At 41.9% G+C, this 13,583-nt stretch overlaps 1 protein-coding gene across 1 annotated transcript; it reads right to left on the bottom strand.

Annotated features, from left to right (window-relative positions):
* Nucleotides 1-1,917: 1,917 nt before the first annotated feature.
* EPCAM (epithelial cell adhesion molecule) lies at nt 1,918-12,351 on the bottom strand. Its single transcript, XM_075339208.1, has 8 exons — nt 11,961-12,351; nt 7,781-7,888; nt 6,537-6,783; nt 4,999-5,061; nt 4,833-4,896; nt 4,137-4,238; nt 3,757-3,996; nt 1,918-2,426 (listed from the first exon to the last, which is right to left on the bottom strand). The coding sequence occupies exons 1-8, from the start codon at nt 12,034-12,036 to the stop codon at nt 2,385-2,387; spliced, it is 942 nt and encodes a 313-aa protein (XP_075195323.1). The 5' UTR covers nt 12,037-12,351; the 3' UTR covers nt 1,918-2,384.
* Nucleotides 12,352-13,583: the final 1,232 nt, after the last annotated feature.

Genomic DNA, 13,583 nt, shown 5'->3' with positions numbered 1-13,583 from the left:
CCATATGGTAAAACTTATGGTTTCATTTAAAAGTACAACTTGTCCCGCAAAAAACAAGCCCTCATACAGCAAGATTGACGGAAAAATAAAAAAGTTACGGCTCTCGGAAGAAAAAAAAAACGCAAAAACGGAAAGTGCCCCGGGGCTGAAGGGGTTAATAGAAGTTTCTCAAGGTTTGTGTGGAAGGGGAAACAAGCTCGCATTGGTATAAGGAAGCTGACTGCATCAAAGAATGATGGGGGATTAAAACCTACCAAATGTTAGGGGTTACAATCTGGCCTGTCTGTCCAGGTATTGGATGGATTGGATTCATGGCTCACAGAAACAAGTGTCCCTTGGAGTTGAGAGAGATTATGCGTTTCCATGGGATTTAAAGGCCCTTCACACCAGTCAAGCTAATTATCCCAAAAAAATTAAAGCATTCTTCTCTTTTTAAGGATACGATAGCAGCCTGGAGGGCAGTGAGGAAGCATTACAAATTGGCATATAAAATGTCTAAATATCTACCCCTATGGAATAATCCAGGGTTCAGCCAGGGAATTAGCAATAAGCTATTTGAAGAATGGAGGCAGAAAGGTATACAGAGGGTCTCCCATCTTTTTCATCCTTCTGAGCCAAGATGGTTGGGGAGGGAAGAATTGGTAGGCAATTATGGGTTGAATCCTAACCAAATAATCCAGTATGATCAGGTGAAGCATAAGGTTATGGCTCAATTGCAAGACATATCGTTGGAGGTGTCAATACATTTGACGGCCTGGTCAAGTTGGCACAAACGTCCTTGTCAATTTCATCTTTATATGGGGCAATGCGAGACCAGTTGACTGGCTATCAGCCAGAGAGTTTCTTTAAGCCATGGGAAAAGCAACTAGGGGACACAGACATTGGAACAAAGATCAGGGAGGGGTGGAGGGCCCTACGAAAGGCAATACTGAATGAGCAGTGGCGGGAGACTCAGTATAAAGTGATGCATCGGGCGATCTATGCATTCAATTTGCCCAGAAAGCTTGAGAATCCCGAGAGGATTACTCGTTGTCTGAAATGCAATTTAGAAGCAACGGATCTCTACCATGGATTGTGGCTGTGTCCCCACCTTGAGCCACTGTGGGCCCAAGTATCGAAGTGTGTTGCTAAACTCTGGGACATCAAACTCCTTCTCTCCCCTACTCTGGTTCTGTTCCATGCTTGGGAGGGGGTGAGCGTCGAGGGGAGGAGGAGTAGACATCCCCCTTTACTTATACATGTAATCATACATGCTACAAAGAGGATGATACTGAAATATTGGTTGGAGTCAAAAGTACCCTCGTTCGAAGTAATAATCCATATAAGACGGCTGATGAAGTTGGAGAGCCTTGATGCTGGAAGGAAGTCGGGATGATTGGGCACTCACTTCAAAAAGTGGAGGGAGTTTATTATAACATACTTCAATTCGGAGGAAATAGAACGCTTAATGTCACCATTTAAGGAGACGGCGTGGTATCACTCTGAGAAGTTAGGTGGTACACTCGGAGGATTGGAGGTGGGAGTGGGTTTGAGTAGTGGGGGGGGGGGGGGAAGGGGAGTAGGAGAGTCTCACAGGATGGTTGCAAATTCATTCATAGAGTTAGTTATAAGGGTTTCCGTGAGGTATTAGATTCTGAGTCTTACTGTGAGTACTGTGAACATTGATTAGATGTTGTACTGAATTGTAAATTGAGCGATACCATTTTCTTGTCATTTTGCTGATAATTTTGTTGATATTAATATTATTTGTTTTATGTAATGACTTGTTTGCTTTTGAAAATAAATAAAAATTATAATTTAAAAAAAAATTAAAAAAAAGAAGTGGAATGTCATGAGTGCCTGCAGTTTTAGAATGTAGATCGATATTTATATATTACACTGAATGTTTGATGCTTTTGTCAAGAACATGACTCTGGGTAAACCAAAACTTTTCCATTGTTTATTTAATCCAATTTACATAATAAAAAGTCACTGATATTTACAAAAGGGGGAAAAAAAAAAAAAAATTGGATTCCAGGCAAACCATAAACCCTCCCACCCCACCCTCCTGTCTCTTTACAAAAACGTGGGCCAAAGATTGTCCCCAGTAAGTAGTTTGAGCATAAAACCTGAGTCCATCCAAAATGCCCCTCAGTTAAGGGCATTTAAAGATCTACAAAGTTTAAAAACACATCCACTAACGCAAAGATGACGAACACTATACATAAATGTCAGGCACACGATTCTGTGGAGGAATCGCCAAGATAAATATCTAACTCTGCACAATAAGCTTGGAAGTTATTTCCACCTCCAGCCACACGGCTTCACGATGGATCAAGCACACAAGTATTGGACACCAGTCATGTGGCAGCTGCCGTTTTCTTGTAGCTCCTTACACGTCACATTTATGAGTTGAGTTCTTTCTGCATTTCATTCATCTCTTTCATCTGTCAAAAAAAATAAAATAAAGTGAGATCACAAGGACAAACCCCCCCCCCCAAAGTGTTAACATTCTAATAGTCTAGTCATTTTAAGCCAAGGACCAACGCAACTTTGGCCATGACCGGTTACAAAGCCAAAGTTTGAGAGCTGTTGCCAATAAATCACAGTGCAAGTAGTTCGACACATTGCAACCAACAGTCCTGTCACAAGAAGGGCTGAGTGAACCCGAACTGTAAACCTGGTGACACACAGTAAGTCACTGGTGAGATATCACAGTCAGGCCTTACCAACACAGTAACAGCAGCGACCTGTATAACGATCTTGGCGGTCATTGGGACATCGCCTTTGAAGAAAATGGTCCAGACCATTCTGCAACGAACGGCGCCCTCACAGCAGGGGCCTGATCGCTGGTAGGTGTCACACATAAGATTGCTGCTGAGACCTTTGCTGCGTCACAGAAACTGACTCAGCAATCTCTCTCATTGTGTGTGATGGGGCCTTTAGTGTCAGAGTTTGGGTGCCCCCTTTTTTGATAGATAACAGGTAAAGCAGACAGCTGCAGCCCTCTGCTTTACCTGGGCTTGATATCAATACTCGGGGGAACCCACTAAGTATTCTTCACCCACATTTGTTTGCAGGGCTATTGTTCTGCTCTTAACCCACCCCAAAACCATTTTGCTTTTATGCAGCCCCTAGCCCTTACGACCATTTCACAGCAACATTCAGATCCCCCCCCCCCCCCACCTTGATGTCTATGGGGGTTCAGGGTCTAGTTCAGGTCTCATACTGAACTTCAATAAATCTGTACTTCCATGGGTCCACTCAAGCCTAATCACAGCTACACCCACTGGTCTAAATTTCTCATGTGACTTGCTTATTTGAGTTCTTTTTATTGTTGGAATGTGACCCCATTCACTGGTACTGCAAAGTACAGTAGCTGCAACACCCAGATGACCCATGTCTTAGCCAAAGTGCTGTGTAGCCATAGCCCAATAGGTTCTTTATAGGACTCTGGTATTGTGGGCACCAGATAAGGACACCAAACTAAGGCCCTGCATTATGAGTGCATCACTTCTCACTAACATTGAGGGTATTCTAATGAGAGGTACCAGGAATACTGAAGTAAATGTTTGATAGTCCATGGCCACTGAAGCAGAGCTCTGAATATTTTGTGCTGAACTGTCAATGACCAAGAAGAAAAACCTGGCATTAAGCTAGGTCTTATGTCATCACTAGGCCTAGGGCAACTCTTTGGTACCTAGATATACCTACAAATACTAGTTGGAGAAAAATTCATGAGCACCCAACCTCCCATTTCTACGATCCATCTCTTACCTCGGCCTTCTCATATTTGCCCTTCTTCCTCCGTGTGATGATCAAGACCACTATTCCTGCCACAATAGCCACAACCACCACGACGATGACAGCAATCACACCAGCGGTGAGGCGTTTCATGGACAACTCGTGAGGCTTCTCATCGATGTACATGATAATCGGCTCTTGAACCAAGAAGTTTTTGCCATTGATGGGGATTGCAAATGGGTTATCAGCTTGCATGAGGTTGTCTCCCTTGATCTGAAGGAGAAAGTATTTCACATTTAACACAGGTCATGCCACAAACACCCTGGAGGTTCCCTCCAACTGTGATAGAACAAGGTTAAAATTTTAGGCTAGTTGAGCAAACACCATTAGATACAGAATATGGAGACACTTACATCTTTTTCCATGTAGTATCCAACATCAGTGATGTCAACTTCACCGGCAGCCTTCTGGGTAGAATTTTGCTTCAAATCAATAAAGATGTAAGCCTCCTCCAACTGCAGAGAAGAAAATTGGGTAGAGATGTAACAGGTGTATATTATCTGCCAAAGGCATTTTCTCCAAGCATCCCGCTAATCACAGCTATGTGAAACCAATGGCTGGGTCCCATCACCTATTGATGGCTGAAACAAGGGTCTTATTTACAAGGTCAGTCTGTCGATCTTTTAAAGGTCTATGGGACGGATTGGGTAATCGGAGCTCTTACATCAGTCCAGAAGACCAGTGTTCCCCTCAACTTGTCCTCAAGACCCACCAGCAGTGCATGTTTCCAGGATTTCCTTAGCAATTCACATGTGTTTGGAATCACCACCTGTGCAATACTAAGGAAATTCTGAAGACTGTCACTGTTGGTGGGCCTTGAGGACTGGAGTTGAGGGAACACTGCCATTGACAATGAAGCACCAAGGTGGACACTTCATTAGTCTGGAAAGCAATTGGGGACCACTGTTCTGGCAGTCTATGGGACCCATGATTGCCAGCTTAGCCTGACAATGGTTGGCAGACAATGACAAAATAATCTGGTTTTATCATCATCAGGATGAATAACTACCTGAACTTCAAAAAAAAAAAAAAACAAGACAATCACTCACCTCAATATTGTCAATGTATTTCTCAGGCATCTTGTAACGGGTTGTGATCAAGGTCTTCAGTGCCCTGTTACATGGAAGAAAGTGTAAATTTAGAGTAAAAAAAAAAAATTAAAAAAAAAAATCTATATTGTATTTGTCATACAAGTATATAGCAAAGGTAACTTACGCTTTCACATCTGCATCGGTCACACTGTCCGTGTTATTGCGCTTCATTTGAACAATCACCCAGCTGTAAGGAAAAATAAAAAAAAATATTTACGATAACACAGTACGCTACACGTTTTAGAAGTGGGGAAGGAGGGTACAAAAAGTCTCAACGTTTGCACCATATTTCCAAAGTGTTAACCAATTCTGCATTTTATTCTGATAAGGCTACTTTCACACATCAGTGTTTTGGCATCAGGCACAATCTGGCGTGTGCCTGATGCAATGGATAAAGTGCTTATACCTTTATATATAATTAGCATCATACTATTTAACATTACAGCTATACTATTTATGCTTATTTGGCCAAACCCTGTGGACACATGATAGGCTTATATGTCCATATACAAATCGAACTGGCCGTTCCATACGGGTAAATGCAGGTACTGCAAGTATTGTATCACTCCTTACAGTGCGGCTTGACATCCTCCCTATATTCCAAAATGGTCATCCTATGTATAATGAAATTGTAATGTATTTGTTTGCACAAGCACTTTATATGAACAAAAATGTATAATGTTCAAAAAGTAGAATCTATGATTCCTGAGTCCTTTATAGGTTATTACAATCCGGTGTGTGCCTGATGCAATGGATCCAGCACAGAATATGCAAAAACGGATGCGCCTGATCCTTTGACGGATCTGGTATACCTGATTCGTCAAAAAACGGATCTGGCATATCCGTTGTCCGTTTTTTTTGCTGGATCAGTTTGTGTTTCTCAATAAATTGGAGCATGCTCATTTACAAAAATGGATCCGGCGTCCGCATCAGGTTTTTTGCTGCATTACGCCGGATCCAGCGTCCATAGGCTTCCATTGTAAATCACGCCGTAAATCGCATCGGATCCGGCGTGATGTGTTTTTTTTTTTGTCAGAGACAAAAACCATTACAAGAGACGTTCCATCCGGCCGACGCATTAGCCAATTACAATGGATCCGGCAAAAGCCAGATGCAACGCAAGGCCATCAGGCACAATCCGGCGCTAATACAAATCAATGGGGATAAAATGGATCCGGCGCCGGATCAGTTTTTTTTCCGGATTGTGCCTGATTAAAAAAAACTGATGTGTGAAAGTAGCCTAACAGGGCATAGCTTCACAACGGTGAAACTTTGAGCCAAAGATGTTTGCCACACAGCAAGCCACTGCACTGGCATCACAACTGAGCTCTGATCAGCTGCAGTGGTCACACTATAGAGGGGGAATCACTCACAGATCGGCAGAGTGAATGGAGCGAGGGAATTTAGTGTAGAGTTTGTTTTTTGACATTAGTGAGCCAATTGATCTTAAAGGGATTTTCTATTTCAAAATTTAAGTGAAATATTGCAGACTAGAAAGCTGCCACATAGTGCCACTATTACATAACCTAACAAGACCGCATTAGTAAGTGTGGACAATAACTGACCAAAGAGGTCATATTCTGGTCTAATTAGATTCACTACAGGAATCAAAAATAAGAATGATACTAATGTAAAGTTGAACACCGACAGGTCGACACTTACAAAGTCCTGACAAGCTCGGGACACTTCTTGGTTTGTTGGTCTCCCTTTTCGGTTCTTCGGACTCCAGCAGAGTTGACGCACCAGCAGGTGTTTGTGCCATTGCATTGCCTGGCTTTAAATGTGCCATCTGCTTCACAGTCAGGATTGTAGAGGCCATCATTGTCAATAAGGGCATTTGCAGGTTTCTGTCTTCTCCCAGCTTTTGTACCAAGGCTTTCCTTCTTCATCAGCAGACATTTTGGAATCACTGTTAAAAAAACAAAAAAAAAAAACAAAAAAAAACAAACAAACTGTAAGTTGGAGGAGATAAGTTTATCTTGTAGAAATTTCTTTAAAGCTATGTGCACACTGAGCATTTTTTGGGCTCAAAAATGCATGATTTTGCTTCCCCAGCAAAAGGCAATAACTTAATTTTTGCTGTCTGCACACAGCTTTTTTTTTAGCTGCGTTTGGGGAAAAAAAAAAAAAAAAAAAAAAATCTTTCCTGCGTTTTTCACCCATGCAATGCATTGAAAAATGCAGCAAAAAACAGTGATCAAAAACACAGCCAAAAACACACTGAAGCGCAGTTAAAATGCATGCGTTTACCATTGCGTTTGTGGCCAACATAGTCATGGTCATAGTACGCACATAGCCTAATAGTTCAGGTTGGATGTGAGATCTGTATACAGGATGTTGCACCCATTCTAACAGCTTTCATTTTAATGCCATTTCTTGTCTATAGCAGGTTTCTCTGCCCTCCCTGTCACTGTCCATGCTTTCTCCCCTCACCAAGATGTGCAAGTTCACAACTCAGTCTTTGCTGTTACCATCTTTAACAGGGTGGGCAGAAAGTCTATTTTAATAAACACCCACGCAACATCCCATGTTTTATTAAAAACAAACATTTACTGTGAGGTTTTTGTTTTGGTGCACATATTTATTACCTCTATTCTTCCAAATGATTCTGGCAACAACTTTTTTGGCAGAAAGTCAGACCTAGGAGCTCTTACAGATATGGAATATTTTTTTGCAGATCACTCAGCCGGGGGTGGGGGTTACAAAAAAAAAAACAATAAAAAAAAACACCCGATGCTCTGCAGCAAAGTAGAACTTTTATTCCTATTTCGAAAGTTCCTTAACTCTTTCCTTGCTGAACACCCTTTACACAAGCCCCTAAATACATTATTGCTCATAGCTCAATACAAATGTGCACCAACATCGGCTTTGCAGGGTATACAGTACTGAAGATGCGCACTACTTACATTTAGTACAGTCCACCTCCTTTGTGTCAGGTCCTATTGAGAGTGTGCACGCACAGCTAGGGGGCGCACCGGTACATTTACCATCGAAGTGTGTGTCACATTTGCAGTCTGTAGAGGAAAAGACATTGCATTGTAAATTCACAGCCATATTTATATTCACACGACTACAAATCATATACTGGAATTCCAAGCACGGAAATCTCTCAAGCGCAGCTCACACCTAATGACCCAGCGAGAGCAGTTATGGGCACCATTATGGAGTTACTGATTAAGAGCAGCTCAAACTGGTGCATAGTACAACAACAGTTCAGCAACAACCAGCACAGATCTTCTGAACTGAGATTCTATTAACTGAAGTCTACAGGTTAGAAACCCCCCATTGATATCAGTGTCACCCTGCAATGAGCCATGCATCTGCTTGGGCTGCACATTACCAGTAGATATTTGCAGACTAAACATGCATTCCAAATTTGTGAAAAGTATATTAAAAAAAAAAAAAAAAAAAAACAACATTATCCCTCTTTTGCAAAAAAAAAAAATTAGCTTTACTTCTTACCAATATTTTAGGGCATTTACCCACCTACTTCCCACCCATACACAACGCATCCCACCAGAGGACTACCATCCCCACACATTATAAACCAGATTACATGTACATGCCCACTTTAAAAGCATGAAGAGACCACCATCATTATTTGGTTGTTATGGTAATAGTCCCATAAAGTAAAACCTGCTCTTAGCACTTTCTTGCCAAAATTACACTAAATTTTGCAATGTGAGAGAATACAAGCCATTTTGTGTTGTATAGAAACCATCTTGTCTTGTAACTGAATGAAGTCATAGAGTTCTGCTAAGACTGATGGGTGGGGAAGTTTCACATTTCTATACAAAACCCTGCGGCTTTTATTGTGTATAGTTCTTTGTTTGGGATACTATATATGCTGGTCACATGATTTAATAAAACAAACGCCATATAGCACAAACATGTGTGCTGTATTGATTTCTCCAAGCAGTTTTAAAACAAATTAATTTGCCGTGAAATACTCTATGTCCATGGAACTCCAAAGGCCAAGGAAGGAGCCATGGGCGAAGCACGAGCCAGTCAGCTTTAAAGAGTGAAACAAGATGCCACTCCTTAAAGGGGCATCTGTTATCAGGTTTTTGCCACCTAATCTGAGATCAGCATGATGAAGGGGCAGAGATACTTATTCCAGCCATGTGTCACTTACTGGGCTGTTTAGTGTAGTTTTGATAAAAATCACTGATCAGCAGTAAGACTACTTTGTGTGCTGCAGGTAGCCCAGGATGTTCATGAGCCCTGTATAACTGCAGCAGAGAAAGTGATTTCATCAAAATGATAGCCAACAGCTCAGTAAGTGATACAGCACTGGAATCAGGGTCTCCATTATGCTGCTCAGATGAGGGAGCAAAAATCTGGTGAAAAGTTCCCTTTTAAAGGGGTTGTCCAGTCTAAAGCCATAAGAGCTCAGACTTTTAAATCTTCACATTGTGTGCTGAGAATTTGCTAGTGTCAAAGCCAAGAACAGTGGTCACATGGGAATGAGTATGCAATATGTAAACCCCAGCCATAATCCAACTAGAGGGACACTGGCTAGCTCACTACATTACATTGAGGCTTAGCCCCTCTAGTTGGATTCTGGCTGGGGGTATACATATCATATTCACAGCCATGTGACTGCCATTCTTAGCTTTCTGACACCAGTGAATCCTCACAGTGAACAGTGTGCGCAATGTGAGGATTCACAAGTCTGGACTGACTGCAGATTTATGGATTTAGGCCAGACAACCCAAAGAACAAGTCCTTGTTTGGAAGATGGAGTTTAAAGGGTAAACTGCACCAAAGGAGAGGGCAAGCCATACAGGAGAGCAAAATAAGGGATCCGAGGATGACTGATGCATTTTTCATTGTCATCCATTCTCCTGTCAGGTTCAGACAACATCTATGGGTCTTTGCAATAAATCAGATACCTGATGGCCCAATGGCCCTCTCCCGACTCCCATACACAGGAATGCTCTACGCAACGTTCCTATGTTCTCTATGGGGCAATGAGAAACCAGAATTGTGAGGCAGCAGCTTTTCTGCTACAGGACAAGAGGTTGGAGAGACTGGGCAGTGGGAAATTAATGTCTGTCTCCAGCCATGGCGGGATAAAGTCAGGACCACTCGCATTAGGAGGTTGGCCAATGCCAACAATCAGTGGGATCGGGCAACTTTCCTTGTGTATGGGAGACTTACTTTTTTAGACTTTGGGAGGGGAAGTAAAGTGATCTGAAGCCATATACTGCTTAGGGCCAGCCAAAGCCTAGGAACAGGGCAGTCTAATATGGCCCACATACTGGGAATTAATGGCAATGGTCATACAACTGCCCTGTTATATGAAAGCCATTACATGATTTAGGGTGAGCCATCACAGCACACTTTTGCAGTTTGGGGCACATTTCCCAAGAAGCAACAGATCATTCTGTCACAAGCCCAAATGAAGCGCTCTTCAGTTCCTGAGCTTCAGCCGAAACCATTGGTCATCCAACAACTCTGTATGGAAGGAGTGAGGGGCGTAACCAAAAAGTAACTGCAATGCAAAGGTTGGAGAAAAAAAAAAAAGTCCATATTACACAAATCCAACTTTATGTATTTTGCCCATAGGTGCCGTGAAGCCTTTACTAGTGGGTAGGTACACCGAACCTGTACCCAAGGATGGGAGCGCACCTAGTCTCAATACGTAGCAGTTTAACGACATGAAAGTCAGCAACTATGACACCCATTGGGGACAATTCAGTATTTTGCCCAACTATCCTTACCAAAAAGGAGGCTATGGTGACAAAGGTAAAAATATTCCCCTTGCAACATAAGCTTCACACGGACTTCAGTTCAAAGTGTCTAAATATTCCTGTGCAATTTACCAAAATTAAACATTGAACCAAATAGACAAGTTATAATTACAGATCTAGGCAAATCTGTACATTAGTCATATAGGTAGCTGTATTTTCGCACTGAGCGCGCCCCATCCCCCTTCTCCACCATACAGTCATAATAGACAAGTCTACACGATACTACAGCCCCAGGTACAGTCAGCACCACTCCCTGTAACGTCACAGGTGTATGGAGGGATAATAGGCCCACCTGCCCCCCTCCCCCTGAGGGAGCACAACCCAGCGCCATCTTGTTACACAGCCACACCTCATGCAGGCAGCCTGGGCGGGAAGCAGCCCCTTGCCAAACGGATAGAGCCATGAAACAACCTGGGCACGATACCTGCTCAGGTTATATAACCATAAGAACAAACGAAAAATTAAAAATAACAGTACAGATACGTTATCTTATCAGTGCTGGCCTGCAGATAACCCATACACCTGCATATCACCGCTTATCATTGATTATAGAGGCAACACACCACCATCTACTGAAGAGTAAAGCCTTCTAATGAGTCTCTGGGCCAATATGTGAAAAAAAAAGCAATAAGGGACATAAGGGTGTGTTCACATGACATTTTTTTGCAAAAATTCTCCAATTAAAAACTTAAAAAAAGTTTAGAAAGTTGGAGAAAAAAAACCAAACAAAAACTAAAACACTTATGTGCAATATGTGGCCCAAAAGACAGACGCCAGCAAAGGCTATGCTGGGGGTAGTGGTTACCAGCAGAGTCACAGGGTTGCAACAACACAAGTTGGAAAAAAAATATATATATATAATATTACACACACACACACACTTTGAGTCCAAGAGGCCCTCAATGGTTCTTTGGCCCGGGTGAGATTGGGACTATAAACCCTGGAATATGGTAGTTGATCCCCTTCGGGAAAAATCGATTGAGGGCAAACAAGTCCCCCTACTAGATGCAGCAAGTGCAGCCCGTTGATAGTGATTGGTAACGGTTTGATCAATAATCTAATTTACGGATCAGAATATAAGATGACCAAGTAATCATCCAATAAGGGTGGGGATATCCTTAGATGACCACATTCAGAGACACTACAAGACCCAGCAGGCTGGTCCCCATAACTGGTGGGTGTGATGGGGTCACACAACCTTGTTACATTGTATCACTATGCTCTGCATCAATCTCTGCCTGATACATTGCACACACCCGAGTGTGGCACAGGGCTGGATTATTGGCCTCAGTTACAGTTTAGGACCCCAGGAGTTGGAGTAAGGACTCACCTTGGCTTTGAGCCTGTGTGATGAGGAGGCAGCAGAGCAGGGCAGCTCCAAGCCTTAGCATAGTGGAGGTCTTCATCTTTCTGGACACCTCTGCCTGGATTGTATCCTTTGGGGTCTGATCCTGAGCCTTCACCTAAAGTCTCTTCCTCCTCCTCCTTATACCAGGTCAGACCGGTCCGACAGGTCCCTCCCTGAATCACAAACAAGGACGAAACTTGCTGTTCTCTAGTTACACCTGGATACTCCAGCACCCCCTCCCCCACCGAAACCAGTGCCCTGGGGGTTCTGCTAGATCCTCAGAATCGGATAGTAGGAGGAAGCTCAGCGGCAAGAATCCAGCTATAAAGTCCACAGGAGCCAGGGATCAAGTCTCCAGAAAGAAGAGTCAAAACCAGGGCCTCCTACAGGTGATTATATAGAGGAGAGCAGTGACGTCACAGGTCACCTGGATGAAACCAGGAGTGGTGACTCACCTGGGCAGGAAGGAGGCGGTGTGCTGTGCTGCCTGGTCACCACCTCTGCAGAGGGAAACTCTCCCCGGGCTGCTGAAACCTATTACTCACCACACACAGCTCTGTCCCACATGAGTACATAGCTGCACAGCTGGGAAAGGTTTCTATGGTCGGTGTGTAACACATAGGAAGAATCAGGTCACAAGGAAAGAAATATGGCAGCCCTTACTCATTGGAAGGATGTCTGTAAATGTTTTACATGTTTCAAAAAAAATAAAATAAAATACAAAACAATGCTGTATTTCTGAAAATCAGGAAACAATCTCAAGTCTCAAAAAGTGGAAATAAAAATTTATGTATACAGTATATATATATTATTTTTTTTAATGTATACCTTATATAGACTATAGAATATAATATACAGTATCTGTATCTATCTATATATATTATATATCCCTCCACACTTAACATGTCCCCCATAACCTTGTAACACTATTATCTATTTATCTATTATCTATCTCTTATCTATCTATTAACTATCTATTGTCTCTCTCATATCTATCTATCTATTAACTATCAGATGTCTATCTCTATCTAAATCCCTCTATCTATCTATATCTATCTATTCCTCTATCCATGTATCTATCTATCTATCTATCTATCTCTCTATCTATATCTATCTATCCCTCTATCTATCTATCTATCTATCTATCTATCTATCTATCTATCTATCCCTCTATCTATCTATCTATCTATCCATGTATCTATCTATATATCTATCTATCCCTCTATCTATCTCTCTATCTATATATCTATCTGTCCCTCTATCTATATCTACCTATCTATCTATCTATCTATCTATCTATCTATCCCTCTATCTATCCATGTATCTATCTATATATCTATCTATCCCTCTATCTATCTATCTATCCCTCTATCTATATCTATCTATCTACCTATCTACCTATCTATCTATCTATCTATCTATCTATCTATCTATCTATCTATCTATCCCTCTATCTATCTATCTATCTATCCATGTATCTATTTATATATCTATCTGTCTATCTATATCTATCTATCTATCTATTAACTATCAGATGTCTATCTCTATCTAAATCCCTCTATCTCTCTATATCTATCTATCTATCTATCCCTCTATCTATATCTA

This window comes from Anomaloglossus baeobatrachus, chromosome 3 (genome assembly GCF_048569485.1).
Source record: "Anomaloglossus baeobatrachus isolate aAnoBae1 chromosome 3, aAnoBae1.hap1, whole genome shotgun sequence".
In the NCBI taxonomy this organism is placed as follows: domain Eukaryota; kingdom Metazoa; phylum Chordata; class Amphibia; order Anura; family Aromobatidae; genus Anomaloglossus; species Anomaloglossus baeobatrachus.
Note: the sequence above shows the minus strand (reverse complement) of the source record. Positions and strands in the feature narration are given on the sequence as shown.